The 24,328-nt window shown below is 47.5% G+C and overlaps 2 protein-coding genes across 5 annotated transcripts in view; one reads left to right on the forward strand and one right to left on the reverse strand.

Moving 5' to 3' along the window:
* Positions 1-24,328, forward strand: part of LOC141049374 (tetratricopeptide repeat protein 21B-like) — a 119,604-nt gene that overhangs the window by 49,894 nt on the left and 45,382 nt on the right. The window lies entirely within an intron of this gene.
* On the reverse strand, positions 1,839-18,097 carry LOC141049078 (tetratricopeptide repeat protein 21B-like). The gene is made up of 6 exons (XM_073545227.1): positions 17,869-18,097; positions 17,669-17,779; positions 16,639-16,805; positions 6,106-6,219; positions 4,128-4,285; positions 1,839-1,974 (listed from the first exon to the last, which is right to left on the reverse strand). Exons 4-6 carry the CDS (start codon positions 6,115-6,117, stop codon positions 1,839-1,841), a joined length of 306 nt encoding a protein of 101 aa, XP_073401328.1. The 5' UTR covers positions 6,118-6,219; positions 16,639-16,805; positions 17,669-17,779; positions 17,869-18,097.

A 24,328-nucleotide genomic window follows, 5' to 3' on the forward strand; every position in this document is an offset into this window, starting at 1 on the left:
AAGAAAATGATAAGGGTGCCCATACTTTTGCACCGGTCAAATTTTGTTTAAATGCAGATTGCACATTCACATTTTCTGTTAGTACAATAAACCTCATTTGAATCCAGAAATATAACTGAGTCCATCAGTTATTAGATATATGAAACTGAAATAGCTGTTGCAAAAACCAAAATTGTTATAAAGAAAAAAGGTTAACATTAATAGGGGTGCCCAAACTTTAACATATGACTGTAAGTTCCTTGGGGGGTCTAGTCTCCAAAATGGGGTCACTTGTGGGGGGTTTCCACTGTTTAGGTACATCAGGGGCTCTCCAAAAGCAACATGACACCCGCAGACCATTCCATCAAAGTCTGCATTCCAAAACGTCACTACTTCCCTTCCGAGCCCCGACGTGTGCCCATACAGTAGTTTTCTCCCACATATGGGGTATCAGCGTACTCAGGACAAATTGGACAACAACTTTTGGGGTCCAATTTCTCCTGGTACTCTTGGGAAATTAAAAAAATTTGTGACTAAAAGATCATGTTTCTGGAAAAAATACTTTTTTTTTTATTTTCACGCCCGGGCGTTATAAACTTCTGTGAAGCCCTTGGGGGTTCAAAGTTCTCACCACACATTTAGATAAGTTCCTTGGGGGGGTCCATTTTCTAAAATGGTGTCATTTGTGGGGGGTTTCCACTGTTTTGGTACATCAGGGGTTTTCCAATCGCGACATGGTGTCCGATCTCAATTCCAGCCAAAAACGTCAAATGGCGCTGCTTCCCTTCCGAGCTCTGCCATGCGCCCAAATAGTGGTTTACCCCCACATGTGGGGTATCAGCATACTCAGGACAAATTGTACAATAACTTTTAGGGTCCTGTTACCCTTGGGAAAATAAAAATTGTGGGTGAAAAGATCATTTTTGTGGAAAAAATATGATTTTTTAATTGTACCGCTGTACGTTATAAACTTCTGTGAAGCCCTTGTGGGTTCAAAGTTCTCACCACATATCTAGATAAGTTCCTTGGGGGGGTCTAGTTTCCAAAATGGGGTCACTTGTGGGGGGTTTCCACTGTTTAGGTACATCAGGGGCTCTCCAAACGTGACATGGCGTCCGATCTGAATTCCAGCCAATTTTGCATTGAAAAAGTCAAACGGCGCTCCTTCCCTTTTGAGCTCTGCCATGCCCCGAAACAGTGGTTCCCCCTCACGTATCAGGTATCAGCGTACTCATGACAAATTGCACAATAACTTTTCCAGTCCAATTTCTCCTTTTACCCTTGGTAAAATAAAAAAAATTGAGCCTGAAGTATTTTTTTTTGTGAAAAAAAGGTAAATGTTCATTTTTTTTTTTTTTAAATATTCAAAAAAATTCCTGTGACGCACCTGAAGGGTTAATAAACTTCTTGAATGTGGTTTTGAGCACCTTCAGCGGTGCAGTTTTCAGAATGGTGTCACTTTTGGGTATTTTCTATCATATAGACCCCTGAAAGTGACTTCAAATGTGATGTGGCCCGTAAAAATAAAATGGTGTTGCAAAAATGAGAAATCGCTGGTCAACTTTTAAACCTTATAACTTCCTAACAAAAAAAAATGTTGGTTCCAAAATTGTGCTGATGTAAGGTAAACGTGGGAAATGTTACTTAAAGTTTTTTGTGTGTCGTATCTCTGTGATTTAAGGGCATAAAAATTCAAAGTTGGAAAATTGCGAAATTTTAAAAATGTTTGCCAAATTTCCGTTTTTTTCACAAATAAACGCAAGTTATTTGAATGAAATTTTACCAGTAACATGAAGTACAATATGTCACGAGAAAACAATGTCAGAATCACCGGGATCCATGGAAGCATTTCAGAGTTATTACCTCATAAAGGGACAGTGGTCAGAATTGTAAAAATTGGCCCGGGAGTTAATGTGCAAGCCACCCTTGGTAGTGAAGGGGTTAATCCCCCACATCCTGATGGCTTCCAGGTTGTGGCTGTCCTTGTGTAGTAACCTATGGGAGAAAACACCTAAAAGTCTGACTGTTTTCTTTTATCTATCTGGGAATAGTATTTCTGTTTTTTTTACCATCCATGTACAGAGTCAGACATATTGGAAGAACTTGCATGTGATCAGATGAAGGCAGCGGAGAACAGTAAACAGATTTGTCAGCAGATTTTGCAATATAAACTGCACACACTAATCTTAGCCCTGATAAGGCTGATGTATTTACTTTGAAAATCTACGTCAGAATGGCTGCATAGTCCCAAACACTAAATCAAGAGTTTATGAGATCAGCCACAAAGAGAGCTCATGAATCCAAGTGTTTCCTGTCTCTGCGCACCCAGCCTGACTGACAGCTGCAGCTTGTACTGAGCGGTGTAAGAATTCGGTGACAACAGGGAGGAGGGACACGAAGGAGCTGCCAGCAAGACCAAATGGGCAGAGATTGAAGCTAGACTTTCAAAAAGTATTGTATAACCATTCAGACAATGGTTCTCAAAGTAAGTACACCAGTCTCATATGGTTTAAGATCTATTGAATAAATGTGTGCAGTTTCACTGGTAAAATCGGGTGACCATTCCACTTACATTTTATGTTTAAAAAAAAAAGCAATGGCCTGTGAGCCAAATATGTCAGCTAATGCTTCACAAAGATCTTAGATAGTTTGCTACAACATGCAACGTATCCCCTGGATGGGTGATAACTTATTGTTCGATGAGGGTCCGGCAACTTCTAACATCACCGATCGGCAGAACAGGGAAGGTTACCCCTAACTAGGCCCTTTTTACCCCCTTTATAAAGGAGCCGAAAGTTGGACCCAACTGACACTCAATTGATTCTCTATGGAGTTGCCAAAAAGAGCCGAGCATAGAGCCGACAGTGCGAGAGTTACTGCGGCAGCGGTCAGGCATGTGCTGCTCCATTCTAATGTCCCAGCGGGAGGACCCCATTGGTATAAATTATCACCTAACCTAGGGAATGGTGATAAGGGGTTTCTTTGGTGAACACAAATTAAGATGGAACGAAAAGGAAAACTTTGCATTAGATTGAAAATTCATAATATTACTGATGGGTGGAAAATGCTTTACATTCCTCCATCTTCCCACGACACATTGTATGAGCTTCATAAGTAGGAGTTTGTCTGGGCCGCCTCAACACTGCGACTGTAACCTTCTTCATAGCATAGCTGACAATTAATGTAAAGGATTAACCTGATTACTCCACAGAGGTCTCACAAATAGCACAGAGTAATTAGATTCCCATTGACTCTCAGTACTGCTACATCTGTCACAGTGACAGGTAAATCCTATCATTTATATGGGGTTGTTCTATAGATATTATCAGGCGGGAGATGAATAGTGACGTCTGCACATTATCAGCCAGAAAGGTATAGAGTGTGCTGCCCCCTTTATCCTGTGTACTTTATAGACTATGACGCTGGATCCATATATCGGAGGGTCTGCAGTATTGATATGAATGAAAGGAGTCAATAGAGAATAGAGGAGTGGATCTCACATACAACACTGCCACCCACTGGACAAGTATTGTCATGCAGCTTTCATCAAACAAAGGTAAATCAGGTCCCGCTAGTAGGGCAGGCTCGGGCCACCCTTGTGTCACATGGAAAGCTATTCTGAATAGCTCCTGTGTAAAACTTTATTGCACCAGTGGACAGTGCAAGAGAATTGCCTGGGTTAGTCACAGATTCCACTGGCAAAATCAGGTTGTTCTGATTAGCAGCACCAAGATGGAGGTGATAGGCTCCTTATTAGGCCTCTGGATACACTGAATACCCAATTGATCATCCATCTATCAGAGATGAACAGCTACATCTAAATAGTGAAACAGTAGCCTCATCAGTCTCAGATCTAATAATAATGTATGCGGTTTGCATTGTGAATTCTGGTGGGAAATCCGCTTTAAATGTGGTACACTGACAGGAGCGAGTGCCACTAAAGAGACGGGGACAATGGATAGCAAGGTTTTTATATGCAACTCAGTTTCAGAAAAAACGTTTAAACTACAGAAGATTGTCAGAATCAGCCGTTTACTTCCATAATTGCTTCTTCTCTGTTTTCTTAGCGACGACTGAAATGCCAGCAGCCCACACAATTGCCAATATGTGTAAGGATGTGCTGGTGGTGCGAGCGCTGCGTACTGAACCTTAGAGCCGTCTCCACTGTCTGCTCCCAGTCCTGCAGTGCGAGCTGGAGACTCATTTTCTTAATGAGAGCCGGGGTGAAGCTTGGATGGCTGGCGAGGATTTTGTTCACGACTTCCAAGGCTCCGGAATAATTCTGTCGCAACCCGTAATAGTGAGCCTAAAATAAAACCAAGGGCATACATTAAATGCTCTATGGTACGATGTAGCAAAAGCTGTATCATAAAAGCATACATGTGACGAGCCCGTAAGGCCTCTTACAGTGGCGTGAAATTAGATATTGATAGCCTATCCTAAGGAGTGGTCATCGCTATGTGGTCAGTGGGGTCTGACAGCCGGCGTCCCACCGATCAGCTGCATGCAGCTCCCGCGGAGACCAGATTTACAGAGCAATCAGCACAGCTCCATACACGAGTAGTGGCCATCCTCGGTACTGCATCTCAGGCACTATTGAAGTGAAAGGAAGCTGAGCGGCTTCACCCAAGAACGGTCGCTACACAGAGCCACTGTGGGATCCACGGGAGACAGACCACCTCTAATATAATACGTCATCATTATACAAGTTCTGGACAACCCCTTTAACCCCCCTCCAATCTGTGACTACTCCCATTAACCTGCTCATAAAGGTAAAGATTCTCCGCTAATACTACAAGTATTGGATATACTGAACGATCATTGCAAATAGTGGCATTATCTATGTTATGGGCGCTTCTTCTCGTGGAAAATAATAATGAGTCTTTTTACATTGCTATCTGTGTATTTCCTTCATGGGAGGTTTTATAACAAGATATAGATCTGATAACTGCACCTGTGTGATCACGTCATGAGCAGTTTACATAATGGACGTCACTGGGCTATACTGGGGGTCACTGGGCAGTACAGGGGGGGGTCACTGGTCTATACAGGGGGTCACTGGACACTACAGGAAGTTACTGGGCTATACAGGGGGTCACTGGGCTATACAGGGGGTCACTGGGCTATACAGGGGGTCACTGGGTTATAGTGAGAGTCACTGGGCTATACAGGGGGTCAATGGGCTTTACTATTCACCAACTATCATTTACTTCTATTGGGAGTTCTGGAACTAGAATAGGCAGGACAGGACCAGGGACCCACATCTATGAGACCTTTATCGGCCATCCTATGAGAACATGGGAATGCCTTTTTAAGTAGGTTTCATATCGAATCTACTTACAACTTAGTTGGTTTCACATGTCCGGCATTCTCGGTCTGAGTATGGATCGCTCTGTCTGGACCAGCCACGAGTCTCCGGACCCCATTTTACAGACTCACACACAAATATAGAAGGTTCTTACGTTTATGCAAGGAGACTCGCGTCCGTTCCGGATATTGCGGCTCGTACTCGGACCGTGAATGTTGGACGTGTCACACTGCCTAAGTTGTAAGTAGATCCTATATGAAATGTTAGAGAAACCTGCATTTATAGTGCTGGCTCTCATTTATGTAGCGGAAGGACTGATGGGGCCTTTCAGCATCCCCAATATTTATGCAGATGTCCAATATTCAGCAATGCATCAAGTACCCTACATGGGTTAGGGTCCGTCGATCAGCTAGCTGTACAGAAGCAGAAATACACCACTCTATACACTGCTTTATGAGCATTCTCGGGACCTCAGCCCTATGGAAGTGATTGGGAGCTTAACTTCAGCATCCAGCGATGGTCTCTACACTGTGTACATCTGCCAGTGACGAGGACAAGAAAACAACTGATCCAAGGGTGCATTGGGTTACAGACCCCCACATATAATACTGATGGATAGGTCACCAATATATAAGTCCCCATTATCTCCCCTCTTTTCTGGCTGCTCCTATTAACCTGGTCATAAAGGTAAAGATTATCTACAAGATTATCCATTAGCTACAGGCAGATTTAGGTTAAGTAAAACTGTATCGACCGCAAGACATTTACTAGAGCAGTGAACTCCTCAGCATTCACACAACCATTATTGATGATCTTACCTTTCCCATCATTGCGAACACGTCCGTGTCATCGTTCTCTAAGTACTTCAGAGCCTTTTTAGCATTAGCTTCCCTCCCGCAGGTCAGATCCAGTCACTCTTTCAAAACCAAGCCCTATAGGAACAGAGTTCGAAATTTCAGTTCCTCTCGTCAGACAATAAAACAAGGCGTCCGTTCTGTACAGGACTAACGCGATGACGGCGCTCGGCTTCAGAGAATCATCTCTCTGTCTTTACTGCCCCCCTGTAAATACCTGGATGAGCGAGAGCTGGAAAAATACTTAAGGGAACCTGTCAGCATGATTGTGCCCAGTAACCTACAGACAGTGTCAGGTTGGCGCAGTTATACTGATTACAATGATATCTGGTGATGAAATCGGTCTTGTGGTTGTTGTGTAATCTTTATTTTCAAGATTTTAGTTAATGATCTCATACCCCGGGTCGGCCTGTGGAGGGGGGCTTCATGTGGAGCTCTGATTAGCTATTCATAATGCAGCCTGCTGATAGGTCATTGACCTGCCCCCTAGTTTACATGATGAATATTATACACTGCTCAAAAAAAATAAAGAGAACACTAAAATACCACATCCTAGATATCTCCGAAATATTCCAGTTGCAAATTTTTATTCATTGCATAGTGGAATGTGTTCAGAACAATAAAACATCACAATTATCAATGAAAATCAAAATGAATATCCCATGGAGGTCTGAATTTTTAAATGATACTCAAAATCAAAGTGGAAAATCAAATTACAGGCTGATCAAACTTCAGTGGAAATGCCTCATGACAAAGAAAAGATGCTCAGTAGTGTGTGTGTGGCCTCCATGTGCCTGTATGACCTCCCTACTGTACAATGCCTGGGCATGCTCCTGAAGAGGCGGCGGATGGTCTCCTGAGGGATCTCCTTCCACACCTGGACTTAAACATCCGCCAACTCCTGGACAGTGTGGTGCAACGTGACGTTGGTGGATGGAGGGAGACATGATGTCCCAGATGTGCTCAATCGGATTCAGGTCTGGGGAACAGGCCGGCCGGTCAATAGCTTCAATGCCTTCATCTTGCAGGATCTGCTGACACACTCTGGCCACATGAGGTCTGGCATTGTCCTGCATTAGGAGGAACCCAAGGCCAACCGCACCAGCACATGGTCTCACAAGGTGTCTGAGGATCTCATCTCAGTACCTAATGGTAGTCAGGCTACCTCTGGCGAGCACATGGAGGGCTGTGCAGCCCTCCAAAGAAATGCCATTACTGACCCACTGCCAAACCGGTCATGCTGAAGGATGTTGCAGGCAGCAGATCGCGCTCCGCAGCATCTCCAGACTCTGTCATGTCACATGTGCTCAGTGTGAACCTGCTTTCATCTGTGAAGAGCACAGGGCGCCAGTGGCGAATTTGACAATCCTGGTGTTCTGTGGCAAATGCCAAGCGTCCTGCACGGTGTTGGGCTGTGAGCACAACCCCCATCTGTGGATGTCGGGCCCTCAGACCATCCCTCATGGAGTCGGTTTCTAACCGTTTGTGCAGACACATGCACATTTGTGGCCTGCTGGAGGTCATTTTACAGGGCTCTGGCAGTGCTCCTCCTGTTCCTCCTTGCACAAAGGTGAAGGTAGCGGTCCTGCTGCTGGGTTGTTGCCCTCCTACGGCCCTCTCCATGTCTCCTGGTGTACTGACCTGTCTCCTGGTAGCGCCTCCAGCCTCTGGACACTACGCTGACAGACACAGCAATCCTTCTCGCCACAGCTCGCATTGATGTGCCATCCTGGATGAGCAGCACTACCTGAGCCACTTGTGTGGGTTGTAAAGTCTGTCTCATTCTACCACGAGTGTGAAAGCACAACAAACATTCAAAAGTGACCAAAACATCAGCCAGAAAGCATTGGTACTGAGATGTGGTCTCTGGTACCCACCTGCAGAACCACTCCTTTATTGAGGGTGTATTGATAATTGCCAATAATTTCCATCTGTTGTCTATTCCATTTGCACAACAGCATGTGAAATTGATTGTCAATCAGTGTTGCTTCCTAAGTGGACAGTTTGATTTCACAGAAGTTTGATTTACTTGGAGTTAGATTCTGCTGTTTGAGTGTTCCCTTTATTTTTTTGAGCAGTGTATATACACACTAAAAAAAAAAAAAAACAAGAAAAAAAATCTATCAACATATACAAAGAAAGCACAGCAGCACCCTGTGAATGCCGAGACATATAATGTCAATGGAAATAAAAACTTCCAAACGCTCTGTCCCTCAGCAAGATGTACTTACAAAAGCGAAGGTTCTTAGTGCATGATTTGGCCAATTCATGTGTGGCCGTCAACCGCGGCAAGGTGACACTTCTCTGACGGGTCCTGTCTGAACCCTACCATATCCTACTATATATGCCACTTTCAAGTTTGTATAGCTAAATATAGGGGGGTGTGACTCCCTCTGCTTGACCCTTCCACTCTTCCCGTTAACCTGCAGGTGTTCTCAACCAGCTCTACTAGCCCATTCACTTGTAGGCTTGCAGCCCAGGAGAGACATGTTTGTCCTTATAGTAGGATATGGTAGGGTTCAGACAGGACCCGTCAGAGAAGTGTCACCTTGCCGCGGTTGACGGGCACACATGAATTGGCCAAATCATGCGCTAAGAACCTTCGCTTTTGTAAGTACATCTTGCTGAGGGACAGAGCGTTTGGAAGTTTTTATTTCCATTGACACTATATGTCTTGGCATTCACAGGGTGCTGCTGTGCTTTGTTTGTATATGTTTTGCAATCACTGCAGCTTGCACCTATTCACACCTGGAATGTGCTGGTCAGGTTTTTTTGTATAGCTATATCTATCAACAACCAAAAAAAAGGATTTTTATCAACCAAGGTTTCATTTTTTTTAATCAGTATAAAGGCGCCGACCTGACAGCGTGTGTAGGTTACTGTGCACAATCCCGCTGACAGGTTCCCTTTAAGGCGTGAAGCACAAGATTGTATTTATTATAGATGAAAAACTTTTGGTTACAAATCTTGCACTTGTGCGGAGCTAATGCGGCTGGTTCATGAAAAAAAACTTATGTCTGTTTGAAGTTCACATGTCTTAGCCAAGAATGACAGAAGTGGGAAGACCCCGCTAACATTTTCCCATTTTATTTTTCACTTTTAAGTTTTTCTTCCCTTCCTTCAAATTTTTAGGAGGACGAGCTGTAGCTGTGAATGCCGCCATTCATTTTACAATTCAATGTTCAAGAAAATGGGAAAAACAGGATTTTTGGGTTGCTTACCGTAAAATCTGTTTCTCGGAGCCTTCATTGGGGGACACAGAGACCATGGGTGTATGCTGCTGCCACTAGGAGGCTGACACTATGCAAAAAAAAAAGGTTAGCTCCTCCTCCGCAGTGTACACCCCACCGACCGGCAGGGAATTTCCTCAGTTAGTGAGAAAGCAGTAGGAGAAGTAACAGAATAGATTGAGAACCGAACAAACAACTCAACTGTAACCAATCAACCAAAGTAAGAACAGGAGTTGTAGAAAATGGGAGGGTGCTGTGTCCCCCAATGAAGGCTCCGAGAAACAGATTTTACGGTAAGCAACCCAAAAATCCTGTTTTCTCGTTCGCCTTATTGGGGGACACAGAGACCATGGGACGTCCCAAAGCAGTCCCTGGGGTGGGAAACAAACTTCCATCAGGCCAGTGGACTCACCACCGCTGCCTGCAGAATCCTCCTACCTAGGTTGGCATCTGCCAAAGCGTAGGTGTGGACCTTTTAGAATTTCACAAACGTGTGAACCGATGACCAGGTTGCAGCTTTGCAAAGCTGCAGCGTGGAGGCTCTGTGGCGTACCGCCCAGGAAGCACCCACTGCCCGGGTAGAGTGCGCTCTGATCCCCGGAGGGGCCACTCGATGCTTAACCCGGTAGGCCTCCAAAATTGCCGATCTGATCCAACGAGCAATAGTAGCCTTGGAAGCCAGGTGACCTTTCCGCGCCCCATCTGGAATGATGAAAAGAGAGTCTGTCTTCCACAAGGAAGTCGTCCTAGACAGATAGACGTTCATCGCCCTGACCAGATCCAGCTTGTTCAGGGACCGCTCCCGAGGGTGAGTAGGACTCGGACAGAAGGACGGCAGAACAATATCCTCATTGAGGTGAAAGGAGGACACCACCTTCGGAAGAAAAGAGGGCGGAGGCCGTAGAACTACCTTGTCCTGGTGAAGTACCAAGAAAGGAGAGCGGCAAGAAAGAGCCGCTAATTCCGACACGCGCCAGATGGAAGTGATGGCCACCAGAAAAGCTACCTTCCAAGAAAGGAGAGAAAGGGAAACATCCCTGAGAGGTTCAAAAGGAGAACCTTGCAGAACCTCAAGAACCAAATTAAGATCCCATGGATTCACGGGCGCTCGGTACGGAGGAGCCGTGTGAGCCACGCCCTGAAGAAAGGTTTTGACCTGAGGGCGGGAGGCCAACGTCTTCTGAAATAAAATGGACAACGCCGAAACGTGACCCTTCAAGGAACTGAGAGCAAGCCCCGCATCCAGCCCTGCCTGGAGAAACGCCAGAACGGAAGGGAGCGAAAAGCACATGGGCGCGATGTTATTGTCCTCACACCAAGTGAAATAGGCCTTCCAAGTACGGTAGTAAATCTTGGAAGACGATGGCTTCCTGGCTCAGATCATGGTATGAATTACTCGACCGGAGAATCCTGCTAGTTTCAAAACCTCGGTCTCAACAGCCACGCCGTTAAATTGAGCGGCCGAGAATTGGGGTGGCAAATCGGGCCTTGAGACAGCAGATCTGCCCTGTCTGGAAGCTTCCAGGGGGCGTCCGCGAGAAGGTTGACAATGTCCGCGAACCAAGACCTTCTGGGTCAATTCGGGGCGATGAGAATGACTGGAATTCCTTTTGCTTTGATCTTCTTCAACAGCTTGGGAAGAAGAGGCAGGGGAGGGAACAGGTAGGGGAGCTCGAACTGCGACCAAGGAATGGCCAGAGCGTCGGCGCCCACTGCGAGAGGATCTCGAGCCCTGGACACAAATTGTGGGACTTTCCTGTTGAGGCGAGAGGCTAGCAGATCTACGTCTGGGGTACCCCAACGACGGCAAAGCTGAAGAAATACATCCGGATGTAGGGACCACTCTCCTGCCGCGAGACCCTCGCGGCTGAGAAAATCGGCTGCCCAGTTGTCCACGCCGGGAATGTGTACCGCGGAGATTGTCAGTACCGAAATGAGGAAAGGTTGCAGGATTTGGGAATGTTTAGTTTGCAAAAGAGAAGACTGAGAGGAGACTTAATAGCTGTCTACAAATATCTAAAGGGCTGTCACATTGTAGAAGGATCAACTTTATTCTCATTTGCACAAGGAAAGACTAGAAGCAATGGGATGAAATTGAATGGGAGGAGACACAGATTAGATATTAGAAAAAACTTTTTGACAGTTAGAGTGATCAATGAGTGGAACAGGCTGCCACGAGAAGTGGTGAGTTCTCCTTCAATGGAAGTCTTCAAACAGAGGCTGGACAGACATCTGACTGGGATGATTTAGCGAATCCTGCTTTGAGCAGGGGGTTGGACCAGATGGCCCAGGAGGTCCCTTCCAACTCTACGATTCTATGATTCTATGAAATCTCTGCCCACTGAAGGATCTTGGACACTTCTGCCAGGGCTGAGGCACTCAGTGTCCCTCCTTGACGGTTGACATATGCCACCGCTGTGGCATTGTCTGTCTGAATCCGGATAGGCAGGCCCCTGAAGAGCCTCTCCCAGTGTACGAGAGCCAGATAAAATCGCTCGTATCTCTAGGACGTTGATCGGCAGGGCTGATTCCCGAGTCGACCAACGACCCTGAACAGTGTGATTGCGGAACACTGCTCCCCATCCGAGGAGGCTGGCATCCGTTGTTACAATCTGCCAGTGAATGGGAAGAAAAGACCGCCCCAAGAGGATTGGAGGTGACGTCAACCACCAGTTGAGAGACCGCTTGATCCGTCATGAAAGACGAATAGGGCGATCCAGGGACAGAGCAGACCTGTTCCACCTCGACAGAATGGCGTGTTGGAGAGGTCTGGCGTGAAATTGGGCAAAGGGAACTGCCTCTATCGCCACCACCATCTTTCCCAGGACCCTCATGGTTGTTCGGAGGGACGGAAATCGTGTGGTTTGCAGCGATCGTACATCCTGCTGCAGGGATAGAATCTTCTCTCGTGGGAGAAAGACCCTTGACTGACGAGTGTCGAACAGTAGGCCCAGAAACACAAGGCGTTGAGAAGGAACCAGACAGGACTTTTTCCTGTTGACGATCCACCCAAAATTGGAAAGAGTGTCTAGGATGATCTTCAAACTTAGGCGCGCCTGGTGAAAAGAGGGAGCTTTGATCAGAATATCGTCGAGGTACGGAAAAAGAACGAGACCTCTGATCCTCAACAAGGCCATCAACGCAGCCATGATCTTCGTGAAGACTCTGGGAGCGGTGGCGAGACCGAAGGGCAGCGCAACGAACTGGTAATGTTCCTGGCGAACCGCAAAACACAGGAACTTCTGATGTCCGGAGAATATGGGAACATGTAGATAGGCATCTTGGATGTCTATTGAACACATGAATTCCTGCTCCTCCATGGAAGCGATTACCGAACGAACCGACTCCATCCGGAATCGGCGAAGATGGACTCTCTTGTTAAGCAGCTTGAGATCCAAGATGGGTTGAACCGCCCCGTCTTTTTTTGGCACCACGAATAGGTTTGAATAAAACCCTGTGAACCGCTCCGATTTGGGAACGGGCACAATCACCCCGGAACTGAGGAGAGAGGCGATGGCCGTAAAGAACCCAGGGATCAAGGCTGGATCTTTTGGAGGACGGGATTCGAAAAAACGATCCCGTGGAAGAGAGACGAACTCCATCTTGTATCCTGACGATACGACCTCCCTGACCCAGGCGTCCTCTACTGAGGCCAGACAGACGTCCCTGAAGAACAAGAGTCGACCTCCCAATTGGAAGGGACCCTCGGTAGTCCGAGGATAGTCATGCTGAAGTGGACCGTCCAGATCTGGATGGTCTGCCCTGTGAAGAGTGGGATCGCCAGGAGGGAGTGGGTCTGAATGAAACTTTCTTCCTATCTTGGCGTGCCTGCGGCCTTTGTTGGTTGGAGGAGGTCTCCGCCGTATTGAAACGGCGGAAGGCCTGAAAGGGTCTAAACTGACGCATTAGTGGAGGTCTGCGAGGTTTGGACTGAGGGAGGAGGGAACTCGTGCCTCCGGTGGCGTCCTTAATAATCTGGTCCAATTGGGAACCAAAGAGGCGCACTCCCTGAAAAGGCAGATTAGTAAGAGACTTTTTAAACGACAAGTCCGCCTGCCAGGCTTTGAGCCAAATTGTACGTCGGATTGCCACGAAGTTGCTTGACGCCTGAACTGTGCAGGATGCGTCATCCAATGAAGCAGAAAGCAGATAATCCCCCGCATGGGAAATCTGATTGGCGAGATCGGCCAATCGATCTGGTTGTGCTTTCTCTAGGATGCCCTGACGAAGATCCTCTGCCCAAGTAGCTATGGCCTTTGCTGCCCAAGATGAAGCAAAGATTGGGCATACCGCCGTCGAAGCCGCTTCGAAGGCAGATTTCGCCAGGGATTCTATAATTCTATCATTAGAATCCTTTAAAGACGCCACACCTGAAAGCGGGAGAACCGCGTTATTAGACAGTCTGGACACGGGCGGGTCCACCGAGGGAGAGGCAGACCAGTTATCCATGAGCTCTTTAGCAAACGGGTACAGTACGCCGAGACGCTTTCCTCTTTGAAAGCGTCTGGTCGGATCTTCCCTTTCTCTTGTAAAAATCTTTCCAAACTCGGAATGAAAAGGAAATACCCTGGAGGGTGTTTCCTCCCGTCTGAACGAAACCTCCTGATCTGAGGATTTCGCAGGGGAGTCAGAGATTTCAAAGGTGTGGTTAATTGCCGCGATGAGGTTCTGTACTGTAACCTTCATGTCCACGTCCTGGCCAGATTCCAGCTCTACAATCCCTTCAGAAGACATATCCGAGAACGCTTCACCTGACTCGGGTGAGGAGGCACGGGAGGGCGACTGCTGGGAAGGACTAGGTGCAGATGAGGGGCCAGGAGAGTATTCCGGCCGGAGATCCTGCCTGGGCCTTTTGCGGCTTCTGCTAGCTGGCTCAGATGGAGCGTCTTGTGACCTGCTGGACCCTGCAGAAGTGTCCAGGGACAACTTGTCAAGAACAGCCACTAGGGACTGAGACACCCTGGTGAGGTCTGCCACAGATTTTGAAAGAGACGAGGCCCAGCCAGGAATGGGTAGTTCGCTTTCTCGTGGCGCAATAGGTGGTTCCTGGATGGGGTCATGCTGAACGGGATTGCTGCAGTCCAGGCAGATGGGAGTAGGCTGACCTGAGGGAAGTTTGCGATTGCAAGAGGAGCATGCGAAAAACTGGACTAGGGTGCCCGTGGGGACTGGCGGACGGCCACGATCAGGCTTAGAAGTAGACATGGTGAAGGAAGAGAAGATGAAAACCTGCGGAACTGCCGGAAGGTTGGGGGACAGAAAGGCAGAGTAGGGTGTCAGTCTGCAGATGCAGAAGTACTCATGGTCTGGTGACCCCGAAAGAGATGAATTAGGCTCCTGCAACTGGCCAGGGACCGACAGGAAGCGCTGGTCTCTGCTTTAGTCTCCGGCTGTCAGGCTGCAAAGATGGCGACAGCCCGACGTGAGGAAGTAAAAAGCGCGGTTTCTGTGCAAGAAGAAGGGCGGAGCTAGTCGCCTCCCCAGAGGGAAAACCTGCCCCCCCTTCCCAGCCACAAGCCTGAAGAGGCGGTGGGAGGGCTTAGGAAGGCAACGGCCTATGAGAGCGGACGGGGGCGTGGCCGCGACGGGCGTGAAGGCCCAAATTGAAGCCGGGGGCTAAATTAGACACGGCGGCCGCCTGTCAGCACGGGGCGGCCGCCTGTTAGCACGGGGCGGCGCGGAAGAACTGCGGCGCAGCCGCGCCCGCCCCTAAGAAGACGTCACCCTAGCCCTGCTCTCAGACGCAACCCTACGCAAGAATACCGGCGGTGGGGTGAAGAAAGCCCGCACCGCAGCTGGGGCCAAAGGGGATGCGGCGACTGGGAAGCGCCGGCAGCTGATAACCTGCGTCGCTACTTTGGCGCCACAACCCGGCGTCCTTGTGGAGACTCTGGGTGGCGTCTTCTTCCGGTCCAATAAAGGTACCTTCCATATCCCACTCTGTCTGTCCATGTCCTCCGTCTTCGCGCCTCGTCCAACCGACAGGCTCTGGTGGGCGAGTGGGTGGGAGGCAGGGGGCAAGGACCATCCGTTTACGCTGGCACGTCCTGTGCTGAGCCCGTGGTCCGCCCGGAGAGCTATAAGGATACGGGATGACAGTACACGTCGCACTCATAGTCTCTTTGTAGGAGTACAGTTGTGACTGTTCACACTGTATCCCGCCTAAGACCTGAAAGGGAACGACACACATCGAGGTAGATATGGGTCCAATGAAGGACCTGTGTCCACCTCCTACTGACACTAAGCTAAACTGAGGAAATTCCCTGATGGTCGGTGGGGTGTGCACTGCGGAGGAGGAGCTAACCTTTTTTTTTTGCATAGTGTCAGCCTCCTAGTGGCAGCAGCATACACCCATGGTCTCTGTGTCCCTCAATAAGGCGAACGAGAAAACAAAATTTCAAGTGCTGCGAAATTGCGCAAGAAAAAAAAAAAAAAAAAGAAGATGCAGGCTCAGCTCCTGATCCTGTATAAAAGATGCATATGTCATACATCGGGAAGGGGTTAAAAGTCTCCTGGTTCCCTGTTAGCACGCACGGGCTGCGTGACCTCATATCTCCCCGATGCATGCTGCTGATTCAGTTTCTGTAAGTAGCATGATATGCTGTGTGGACTCTAGATTGTGAAAACCAGGCTAAAACTTGTAATCTGATGTATAAAAAAGAAAAACATAAGGACTGATTCATCAAAGATTTTACGCCAGAAAAGTGGCGTAAAAGCTTTCAAAAGTCAAAATTTTTGCACAATGAGGTATTGTGTAAAAATGTTGAGACTTTTGATGTTTTCACGCTAGTGTGAATCGACCCTACCGGAAAGGTCGAAGCTGGAAGGAGACGAGGTGTGACCATGCCCGTCCATCACATTCATCAAATGTGCCTGCATTTCTGGCCAGGAGCATGCCTCTCAGCAGAGGCGCCAAATTCAGCACTATGCCAGTCATGATGAATCGGACCCATTGTCTTTCACGTTGCAGGGCGCCATAATGACGCACAACCTTGATCTATCGGCTATTAGGAGTATATATTAGTCCGAGCGGCAGCAAGCAGAACCCTGAATAAAGGTTTGGATGCGGTTGGTTCTTTGCACAGTGGGTGGCAGGAAACACTGAGAATGGGACTCAGTGATAACGCGGCGGTCTCTTCAGTCTCTGGAAATCCCAGAGGTCGGATCTTCACTGATCATAAAATAATACCAGTTCCCACTTTATGACACTGGCAGACTGCTATTGAGTGTACGGGGTATTGCTGTATTATACCGCTGTGTTACTTACATCTCGGTCACCGTTTGAAATCTTAATCATCCTGTCGACATACTCCCGCGCTTTGTCGTGACGCTCCACGTGCCACAGGAACAGCCCGGCGTAATATAAGGCTCTGGGCGCCGCAGTCTTTCGCTGCTCCTTCATCCTCGTTTCCAGATCCTGAATAGCTTCTCTGTCTGCACACAAGTAAAAGGAACTTTATTACATTTCTGCGTCTAAAGACAATAAACTGCTTGAAAAGAAAGTGAAGATTAATATAATGTCGAGGGTCTCAATATGCATGTTGTAGATTCCAAAAAATCCAGGTCCCAGTGAGGCTGTGTCCCAGAGAACCAGGCTGATACACAAAGATGAATGTCCATTAGGATCATCTGTCATCTAATTGGGGACAATATTGGACAGACTACATGACCCGTAAGAAAATATTACAGGTTTATTCAGCCTCTGCCCACCCAGCCTGACTGATGGCTGCACCTTGTACTGAGCAGTGAGAGATCTCTGCAGGGAGGAGGGACACTGAGGAGCTGTCAATCAGGCAGGACGGAGATTGAGCTAAACGTTATAGAGGATTATACGGCCATTCTGACATGGATTTTAAAGTAAATACATCAACCTTATCAGGTCACATGGCGTTGCAGACATTTCTGATATTAAAGAAATCAAAATGATAATGTGTAAGTAAGTCTGAAGGCAATATGAAGGGAAAAATAAAAAAAGGAAAATGTTTAAATTATTAATGCTGCTAAATAAAAAAAATCGTGAAAAATATGGCACAATTTCAGAAGGGATTAAAGAGTGTTTTTCTGGGAGGAAGGGAAAGGGAAGGGGAAAGGAAGAAATAAAGGAAATAACTATCTATTAAGCCACTGACCTTGGTATTTCAACTTAGTTTAATTCACTTGGGGATCAGCTGCAATACCGCACTCATCCTGTGACCACGAGTGGCGCTGTTTCTTTTTTAAAGTCCAAATCCTAATTATTCAGTATGCATCTTATTCATTCTCCACAGATGAGACTATTAATCCTGGGTGAGGATTACCTGGGTGGGAGCTCTTCTTGTGCGCATAGATCAGGGCCAGTAATGCACCCAGAGACACGTCCGCCTTGTCTTTCAGCGTTTCCAGTTCTCGGATGGACTCGGACACTTAATCTGCGGATAAAGAGAATAAAGCAAATATGAGTATAAAGGAGGGTTCACATGGAGAGGGTTAACCGGGAGTTTCAGCCAAAAACCATTACCTTCCATTAACATCCCAAAGGCCCGGAAAAAGAGGAACACCGGATCATTACCAAACTCCTTCAGCCGATCATTAGCGGCCGCCTGCACATGGTGAAAGTACTTGTCCTGGCAGTAGTAATTGATTAGTGCCTGAAAAGATGAAAGAATTACAATTGTAGGTGATTTCTACATCTCCCCAAAGAACATTTCCATAAAGTGTCATAAAAAACACAATGTTCACTCTTAGGCCTCGTTCACACGGTCAGTATTCGGTCAGTATTTTACATCAGTATTTGTAAGCCAAAACCAGGAGTGGGTGATAAATCCAGAAGTGGTGACGTGCTTCCATTATACTTTTCCTCTGATTGTGCCACTCCTGGTTTTGGCTTTTAAATACTTATGTAAAATACTGAGCGTGTGAACGTGGCCTTACAAGGGATTCTGGGGAAACACATGCTAAGAGGAAAGGTGTGAACAGAGCTGTAGGCTGCATCCTGCACAAGATCGATGCCCATTACTAGTGACGAGCAAAAGTGCTCGCTAGTCGAGATTGCATCGGGTGTTTGGATGCTCATCGAGTCTCGCGGGTGCTTGAGTGACATCTGAGTCCCCGCTCCACATGTTTCGCGGTTGTTAGACAGTCAAAAAAACAAGCAGGATTACCCGTGGATGTCAGGCAATCCCTGCAGGTTTTTTGGTTAATAGCTGCAAAACAACTCAATCATGTCACTCGAGACTCGGGGCGTACCCGATGCAAACTCGAGGCGCGAGCCCTTTCGCTCATCACTACCCATTACTGCTCTTCTGGGGATCTCCTCTCCACCAGATGATGGCGTCCTAGGGCTACACCTCTGTAGAGACCACCCTGGTACAGCAGAAGAGCCGCCTAGGCCCCGGCAGAATTCTGCTGGAAACCACAGGAACATCGTCAGAGGCAAATCATACGGATCCTGCCACAGATTTACAATAAGCTATAAAAAACAAGAAAACCCACCGTACTCCGCCTGGACAGATGGCGTTTATCGACTGGCAGGAACCAGTCCATTGACCACGCCAGTAATCTGTGGCTGCTGGACGGTAGCCCTGAGAACAGCCTCTTACGTGACGGCATTAGTGGCTCTCCTTTTGATTACCTGGCCTGGCGCGATGTCATAGGTGCAATAACCGCAATGATGATGTCACACCAGGCCGGCTAATCAAAAGAAGAGCCGCAGATGCCGCCAGGTAAGAGTTGGTTCTCTGGGTTCGTGTCGTGGCCTTCGGACTGCGTCCTGTGGGTCGAATTGAACCAACTCTTCCAGTCTGCTCTCCTGAGACATCAACGCAGCCGGCCAGGTTATAGAGACCGGCAGGGAACCAGGCTAAATTTACCAGTGGAGTTGAGTACAGAATTTGTTTACTTACTGAAGAATAATTTTGCTTTTTACGAAACTGCGGATTTTAATGTGGATTTCTCGGCAGAGCACTCGGACAAATGCTATATACAGTTAGGTCCATATATATTTGGACAGAGACAACATTTTTCTAATTTTGGTTCTAGACATTACCACAATGAATTTTAAACAAAACAATTCAGATGCAGTTGAAGTTCAGACTTTCAGCTTTCATTTGAGGGTATCCACATTAAAATTGGATAAAGGGTTTAGGAGTTTCAGCCCTTAACATGTGCCACCCTGTTTTTCAAGGGACCAAAAGTAATTGGACAGATTAAATAATTGTAAATAAAATGTTCATTTCTAGTACTTGGTTGAAAACCCTTTGTTGGCAATGACTGCCTGAAGTCTTGAACTCATGGACATCACCAGACGCTGTGTTTCCTCCTTTTTGATGCTCGGCCAGGCCTTCACTGCGGTGGTTTTCAGCTGCTGTTTATTTGTGGGCCTTTCTGTCTGAAGTTTAGTCTTTAACAAGTGAAATGCATGCTAAATTGGGGTGAGATCAGGTGACTGACTTGGCCATTCAAGAATATTCCACTTCTTTGCTTTAATAAACTCCTGGGTTGTGTTGGCTTTATGTTTTGGGTCATTGTCCATCTGTAGCATGAAACGACGACCAATCAGTTTGGCTGCATTTGGCTGGATCTGAGCACACGGTATGGCTCTGAATACCTCAGAATTCATTAGGCTGCTTCTGTCCTGTGTCACATCATCAGTAAACACTAGTGACCCAGTGCCACTGGCAGCCATGCATGCCCAAGCCATCACACTGCCTCCGCCGTGTTTTACAGATGATGTGGTATGCTTTGGATCATGAGCTGTACCACGCCTTCGCCATACTTTTCACTTTCCATCATTCTGGTAGAGGTTGATCTTGGTTTCATCTGTCCATAGAATGTTCTTCCAGAACTGTGCTGGCTTTTTTAGATGTTTTTTAGCAAAGTCCAGTCTAGCCTTTTGATTCTTGATGCTTATGAGTGGCTTGCACCGTGCAGTGAACCCTCTGTATTTACTTTCATGCAGTCTTCTCTTTATGGTAGATTTGGATATTGATAAGCCTACCTCCTGGAGAGTGTTGGTCACTTGGTTGGCTGTTGTGAAGGGGTTTCTCTTCACCATGGAGATTATTCTGGATCATCCACCACTGTTGTCTTCCGTGGGCGCCCAGGTCTTTTTGCATTGATGAGTTCACCAGTGCTTTCTTTCTTTCTCAGGATGTACCAAACTGTAGATTTTGCCACTCCTAATGTTGTAGCAATTTCTTGGATGGGTTTTTTCTGTTTTCAGCTGAAGGATGGCTTGTTTCACCTGCATGGAGAGCTCCTTTGAACGCATGTTTCCTTCACAGCAAAACCTTCCAAATGCAAGCACCACACCTCAAATCAACTCCAGGCCTTTTATCTGCTTAATTGAGAATGACATAACGAAGGGATTGCCCACACCTGTCCATGAAATAGCTTTGGAGTCAATTGTCCAATTACTTTTGGTCCCTTTAAAAACAGGGTGGCACATGTTAAGGAGCTTAAACTCCTAAACCCTTCATCCAATTTTAATGTGGATACCCTCAAATGAAAGCTGAAAGTCTGAACTTCAACTGCATCTGAATTGTTTTGTTTAAAATTCATTGTGGTAATGTCTAGAACCAAAATTAGAAAAATGTTATCTCTGTCCAAATATATATGGACCTAACTGTACTACGGGGCAGTGGAGAGCTGCAATTTTTTTTCTCATGCCAAATTGGTATAAAAACAATCGCAGCATGTTGTGAGTGGCTGCTTGACTTGGCTCACAAGCACAAATACAATGCGTCTATGATATATTGGACTGCACTTGAATGTAATCCGAGTGCAGTGTGATTACCACAGAAGGAGGCAAAGTTGAAATTACTTTCTCCATCTCCTCCGTACCTGTGCTGCAATTCTGCAATGTGAGAGAATTGGACCTCGGTGCACGGACACTTGGCTAAAACTCTGATTAAGGCCGGGGTCAGACCTGCGAGTGTGATGCAAGAAACTCGCAAGAGTCTCTCAAATCAACACCCGGCACTCAGACCGGAGTGTGCGGCTGTATAGAAATACATGTAGCCGCACACTCCGGTTCCGAGTGTCAGCGGCAGTGCCAGCCAGAGTTTACGGGGTGACCCCGGCCTTACTCTGCAGATTTTCTGCCTTCAAAACTCAAAGAAAAATCTGCAGCGCATCCACCCTTTATGAATCAGACCGGAAGAGAAAACAGAGGCAGCGAGAGTTATTACACTCAATGGACCGGATTCATCAGTCGTATTTTTTTAAGTCACTTTTTGTTTGTCTTGTGGTATTTCATTCTTCAAAACATTGCACGTGTCATGAATTACGCACAAAAGAAAATCTGTTTGTTTTTTTTATTTCTTTGACCAATTTTGTGACTTTTGCACAAAATGCAGCACATCATGCAAAACTGAGAAAAATTTGCATAAAAGTATCTGCCGTTCATAAAAAATCATCCAAGGAGTAGCAGAGTAGACGACATTTGCACCAAAGTTTGTGAACCTAAAGGGTATGTGCATACATTGCTGATTGTGCTGCGGATTTTTCTAAATCTGCAGGTAAAGTGACCTGTTTTACCTGCAAATTCAGTGCAGATTTCCTGCGGATTTTCTGCGGTTTTTGTGCGGATTTCCTCTGTGTTTTTACACCTGCGGATTCCTATAATGGAGCAGGTGTAAAACGCTGTGGATTCCGCACAAAGAATTGACATGCTGCGGAAATGAAGCTGCAGTGTTTCCACGTGGATTTTTGTTTTACATAGAACGGTACTGTACACTTCAGGCTAAGTGCACACGGTGCGGATTTTGCCTGCGGTTTATCACCTCCACAATGGAGGAGATGTCAAACCACAGCGGAATCCGCAGAAAAGAATGACATGTCAATTCTTTCTGCGGATTTGAAACCGCAGCAAAAACTGTGCGGAAAAATCCGCATCGTCTGCACAGCGGTTTCACTTTTCCGTAGGCTAGAATGGTACTGTACATCACCTGCAGTTCTGCTGCGGATCCGCAGTGCCAAATCCACTGCAGAATCCGCACCGTGTGCACATAGCCTTAGAGATGTTTGCGCTGGTACTGCCCTGTATGTATAAAACATATCTTGGGATCGGTTGTGCTACAAACATTTTTGGGGGAGGCACAGAAACAGTTAAAAAAAACCCCAAAAAACAGATCTGACCCAGATGGCATCTGAGCGCCGACCTTTATTTCACGGACCCCTAGACTCGTACTGGGAAGTTTGATGTGTGACGAGGATCAGAAATGGACAAGTCTCATTATTATTATTATTTTCCATATATATGTGTCTCATTCAGACGTCTGTTTTATGTTTTGGATAGAACATGTTCCTGCTATAGTCCACGGCGTTATCCGTATGTTCACATATACATAGAAATGTGGATAACGCCACAGACTGGAATGAGTGCGCGCTCTACCCAAAAACAGAGCGGCCGTGTGAATGAGGCGTTAGACGGCCGGATTTCTTGGTCCATGTACAGACTGCAATGTGTGGACTGATTAGAGCTCAGGCGCCTCATAGGTCTATATGGGGCGGCTGCGGTCAGGAGAGGAGAGCCGTGGTCAGACCTGGGGGTACGGACCGAGAATTAGCCCCAACTGACCGGCCCCACATTGCTGATGTCACCCACCGGGGGTGTAGGACCGGGGGCTGCGACACTGGACGTTGCCGAGTCCTGCAGCCGCCACCAGGTCACTGCGGGTAAGAGAAGCCGGATCTGTGACGACCCGCTGCCCCAAAACTGCACCGGAAGGGAGAAAAAGACCCCACAACAATAAAGAGGCGCCGAATACAAATCAACCTTACAAGGGAAGGCCGGATCCGGTCAGGAGACCCTCAGACGACCGGGTTTTGGGGTCCCAGCATGTTCTGTGTATCACATTGAACACCCGACGACCCCCCCGCCCGATCCTGAGCGGTTTCCCTGCATTTTGCATGGGTTTACAAAAAAACGCATTGCAGCCCCCCGATGTTCCCCGCCATCCCCGTCCCCGATATCAGCCCCCCGATGTTCCCCGTCAGCCCCCTCCCCGATGTCAGCCCCCCGATGTTCCCCGTCAGCCCCCTCCCCGATGTCAGCCCTCCGATGTTCCCCGTCAGCCCCCTCCCCGATGTCAGCCCCCCGATGTTCTCCGCCAGCCCCGTCCCCGAAATCAGCCCCCCAATGTTCCCCGTCAGCCCCCTCCCCGATGTCAGCCCCCCAATGTTCCCGGTCAGCCCCCTCCCCGATGTCAGCCCCCCAATGTTCCCCGTCAGCCCCCTCCCCGATGTCAGCCCCCCGATGTTCCCCGTCAGCCCCGTCCCCGATATCAGCCCCCCGATGTTCCCCGTCAGCCCCCTCCCCGATGTCAGCCCCCCGATGTTCCCCGTCAGCCCCCTCCCCGATGTCAGCCCCCCGATGTTCCCCGTCAGCCCCCTCCCCGATGTCAGCCCCCCGATGTTCCCCGTCAGCCCCCTCCCCGATGTCAGCCCCCCGATGTTCCCCGTCAGCCCCCTCCCCGATGTCAGCCCCCCGATGTTCCCTGTCAGCCCCCTCCCCGATGTCAGCCCCCGATACTGCGCACGCGCGAGATGCCTTTTGAATGCGCACACGCCAAACCACTACGTGATTGGTGATATTCACAGCAAGGAATACATACAGCAAGCTGTGGGGGGGGGACAGAAACTAAGCCACGCCCATCGGACCGAATAGATTACCATACAGCGCGGGAGGAATAAAAAAGGTATTTATCTGTGATACCCCCTGACCCCCCACGTATCAGCAATAGCTGTGTAATGCATAGGTGACACTGAATTACATGGTATGCTTAGCTGGTAGCCAAAAAAAGTGCTGACCGCTTCCCTTTAAGTACCGCAGCACAATTTTTGCAGCTAAAGCACAGGGGACTTGGGTACAAAATGTGTTTTGCTTTTTTTAGTCATTACTCTCTGTGGCCTCATTCATTGTTTGATTTCTAGCACTCATTATTCTTCCTTGTATGTATGCTTATATTTATACATTT

This window comes from Dendrobates tinctorius, unplaced genomic scaffold (assembly GCF_039654945.1).
Source record: "Dendrobates tinctorius isolate UK_male_01 unplaced genomic scaffold, ASM3965494v1 ptg000143l, whole genome shotgun sequence".
Classification (NCBI taxonomy): Eukaryota; Metazoa; Chordata; class Amphibia; order Anura; family Dendrobatidae; genus Dendrobates; species Dendrobates tinctorius.

Coding starts and splice junctions, on each gene's coding strand:
- LOC141049078 (XM_073545227.1), bottom strand. Junction 1,975..4,127: donor ACAGTGGAGACGGCTCTAAG/GTTCAGTACGCA, acceptor TTTCTCCCATAG/GTTACTACACAAGGACAGCC.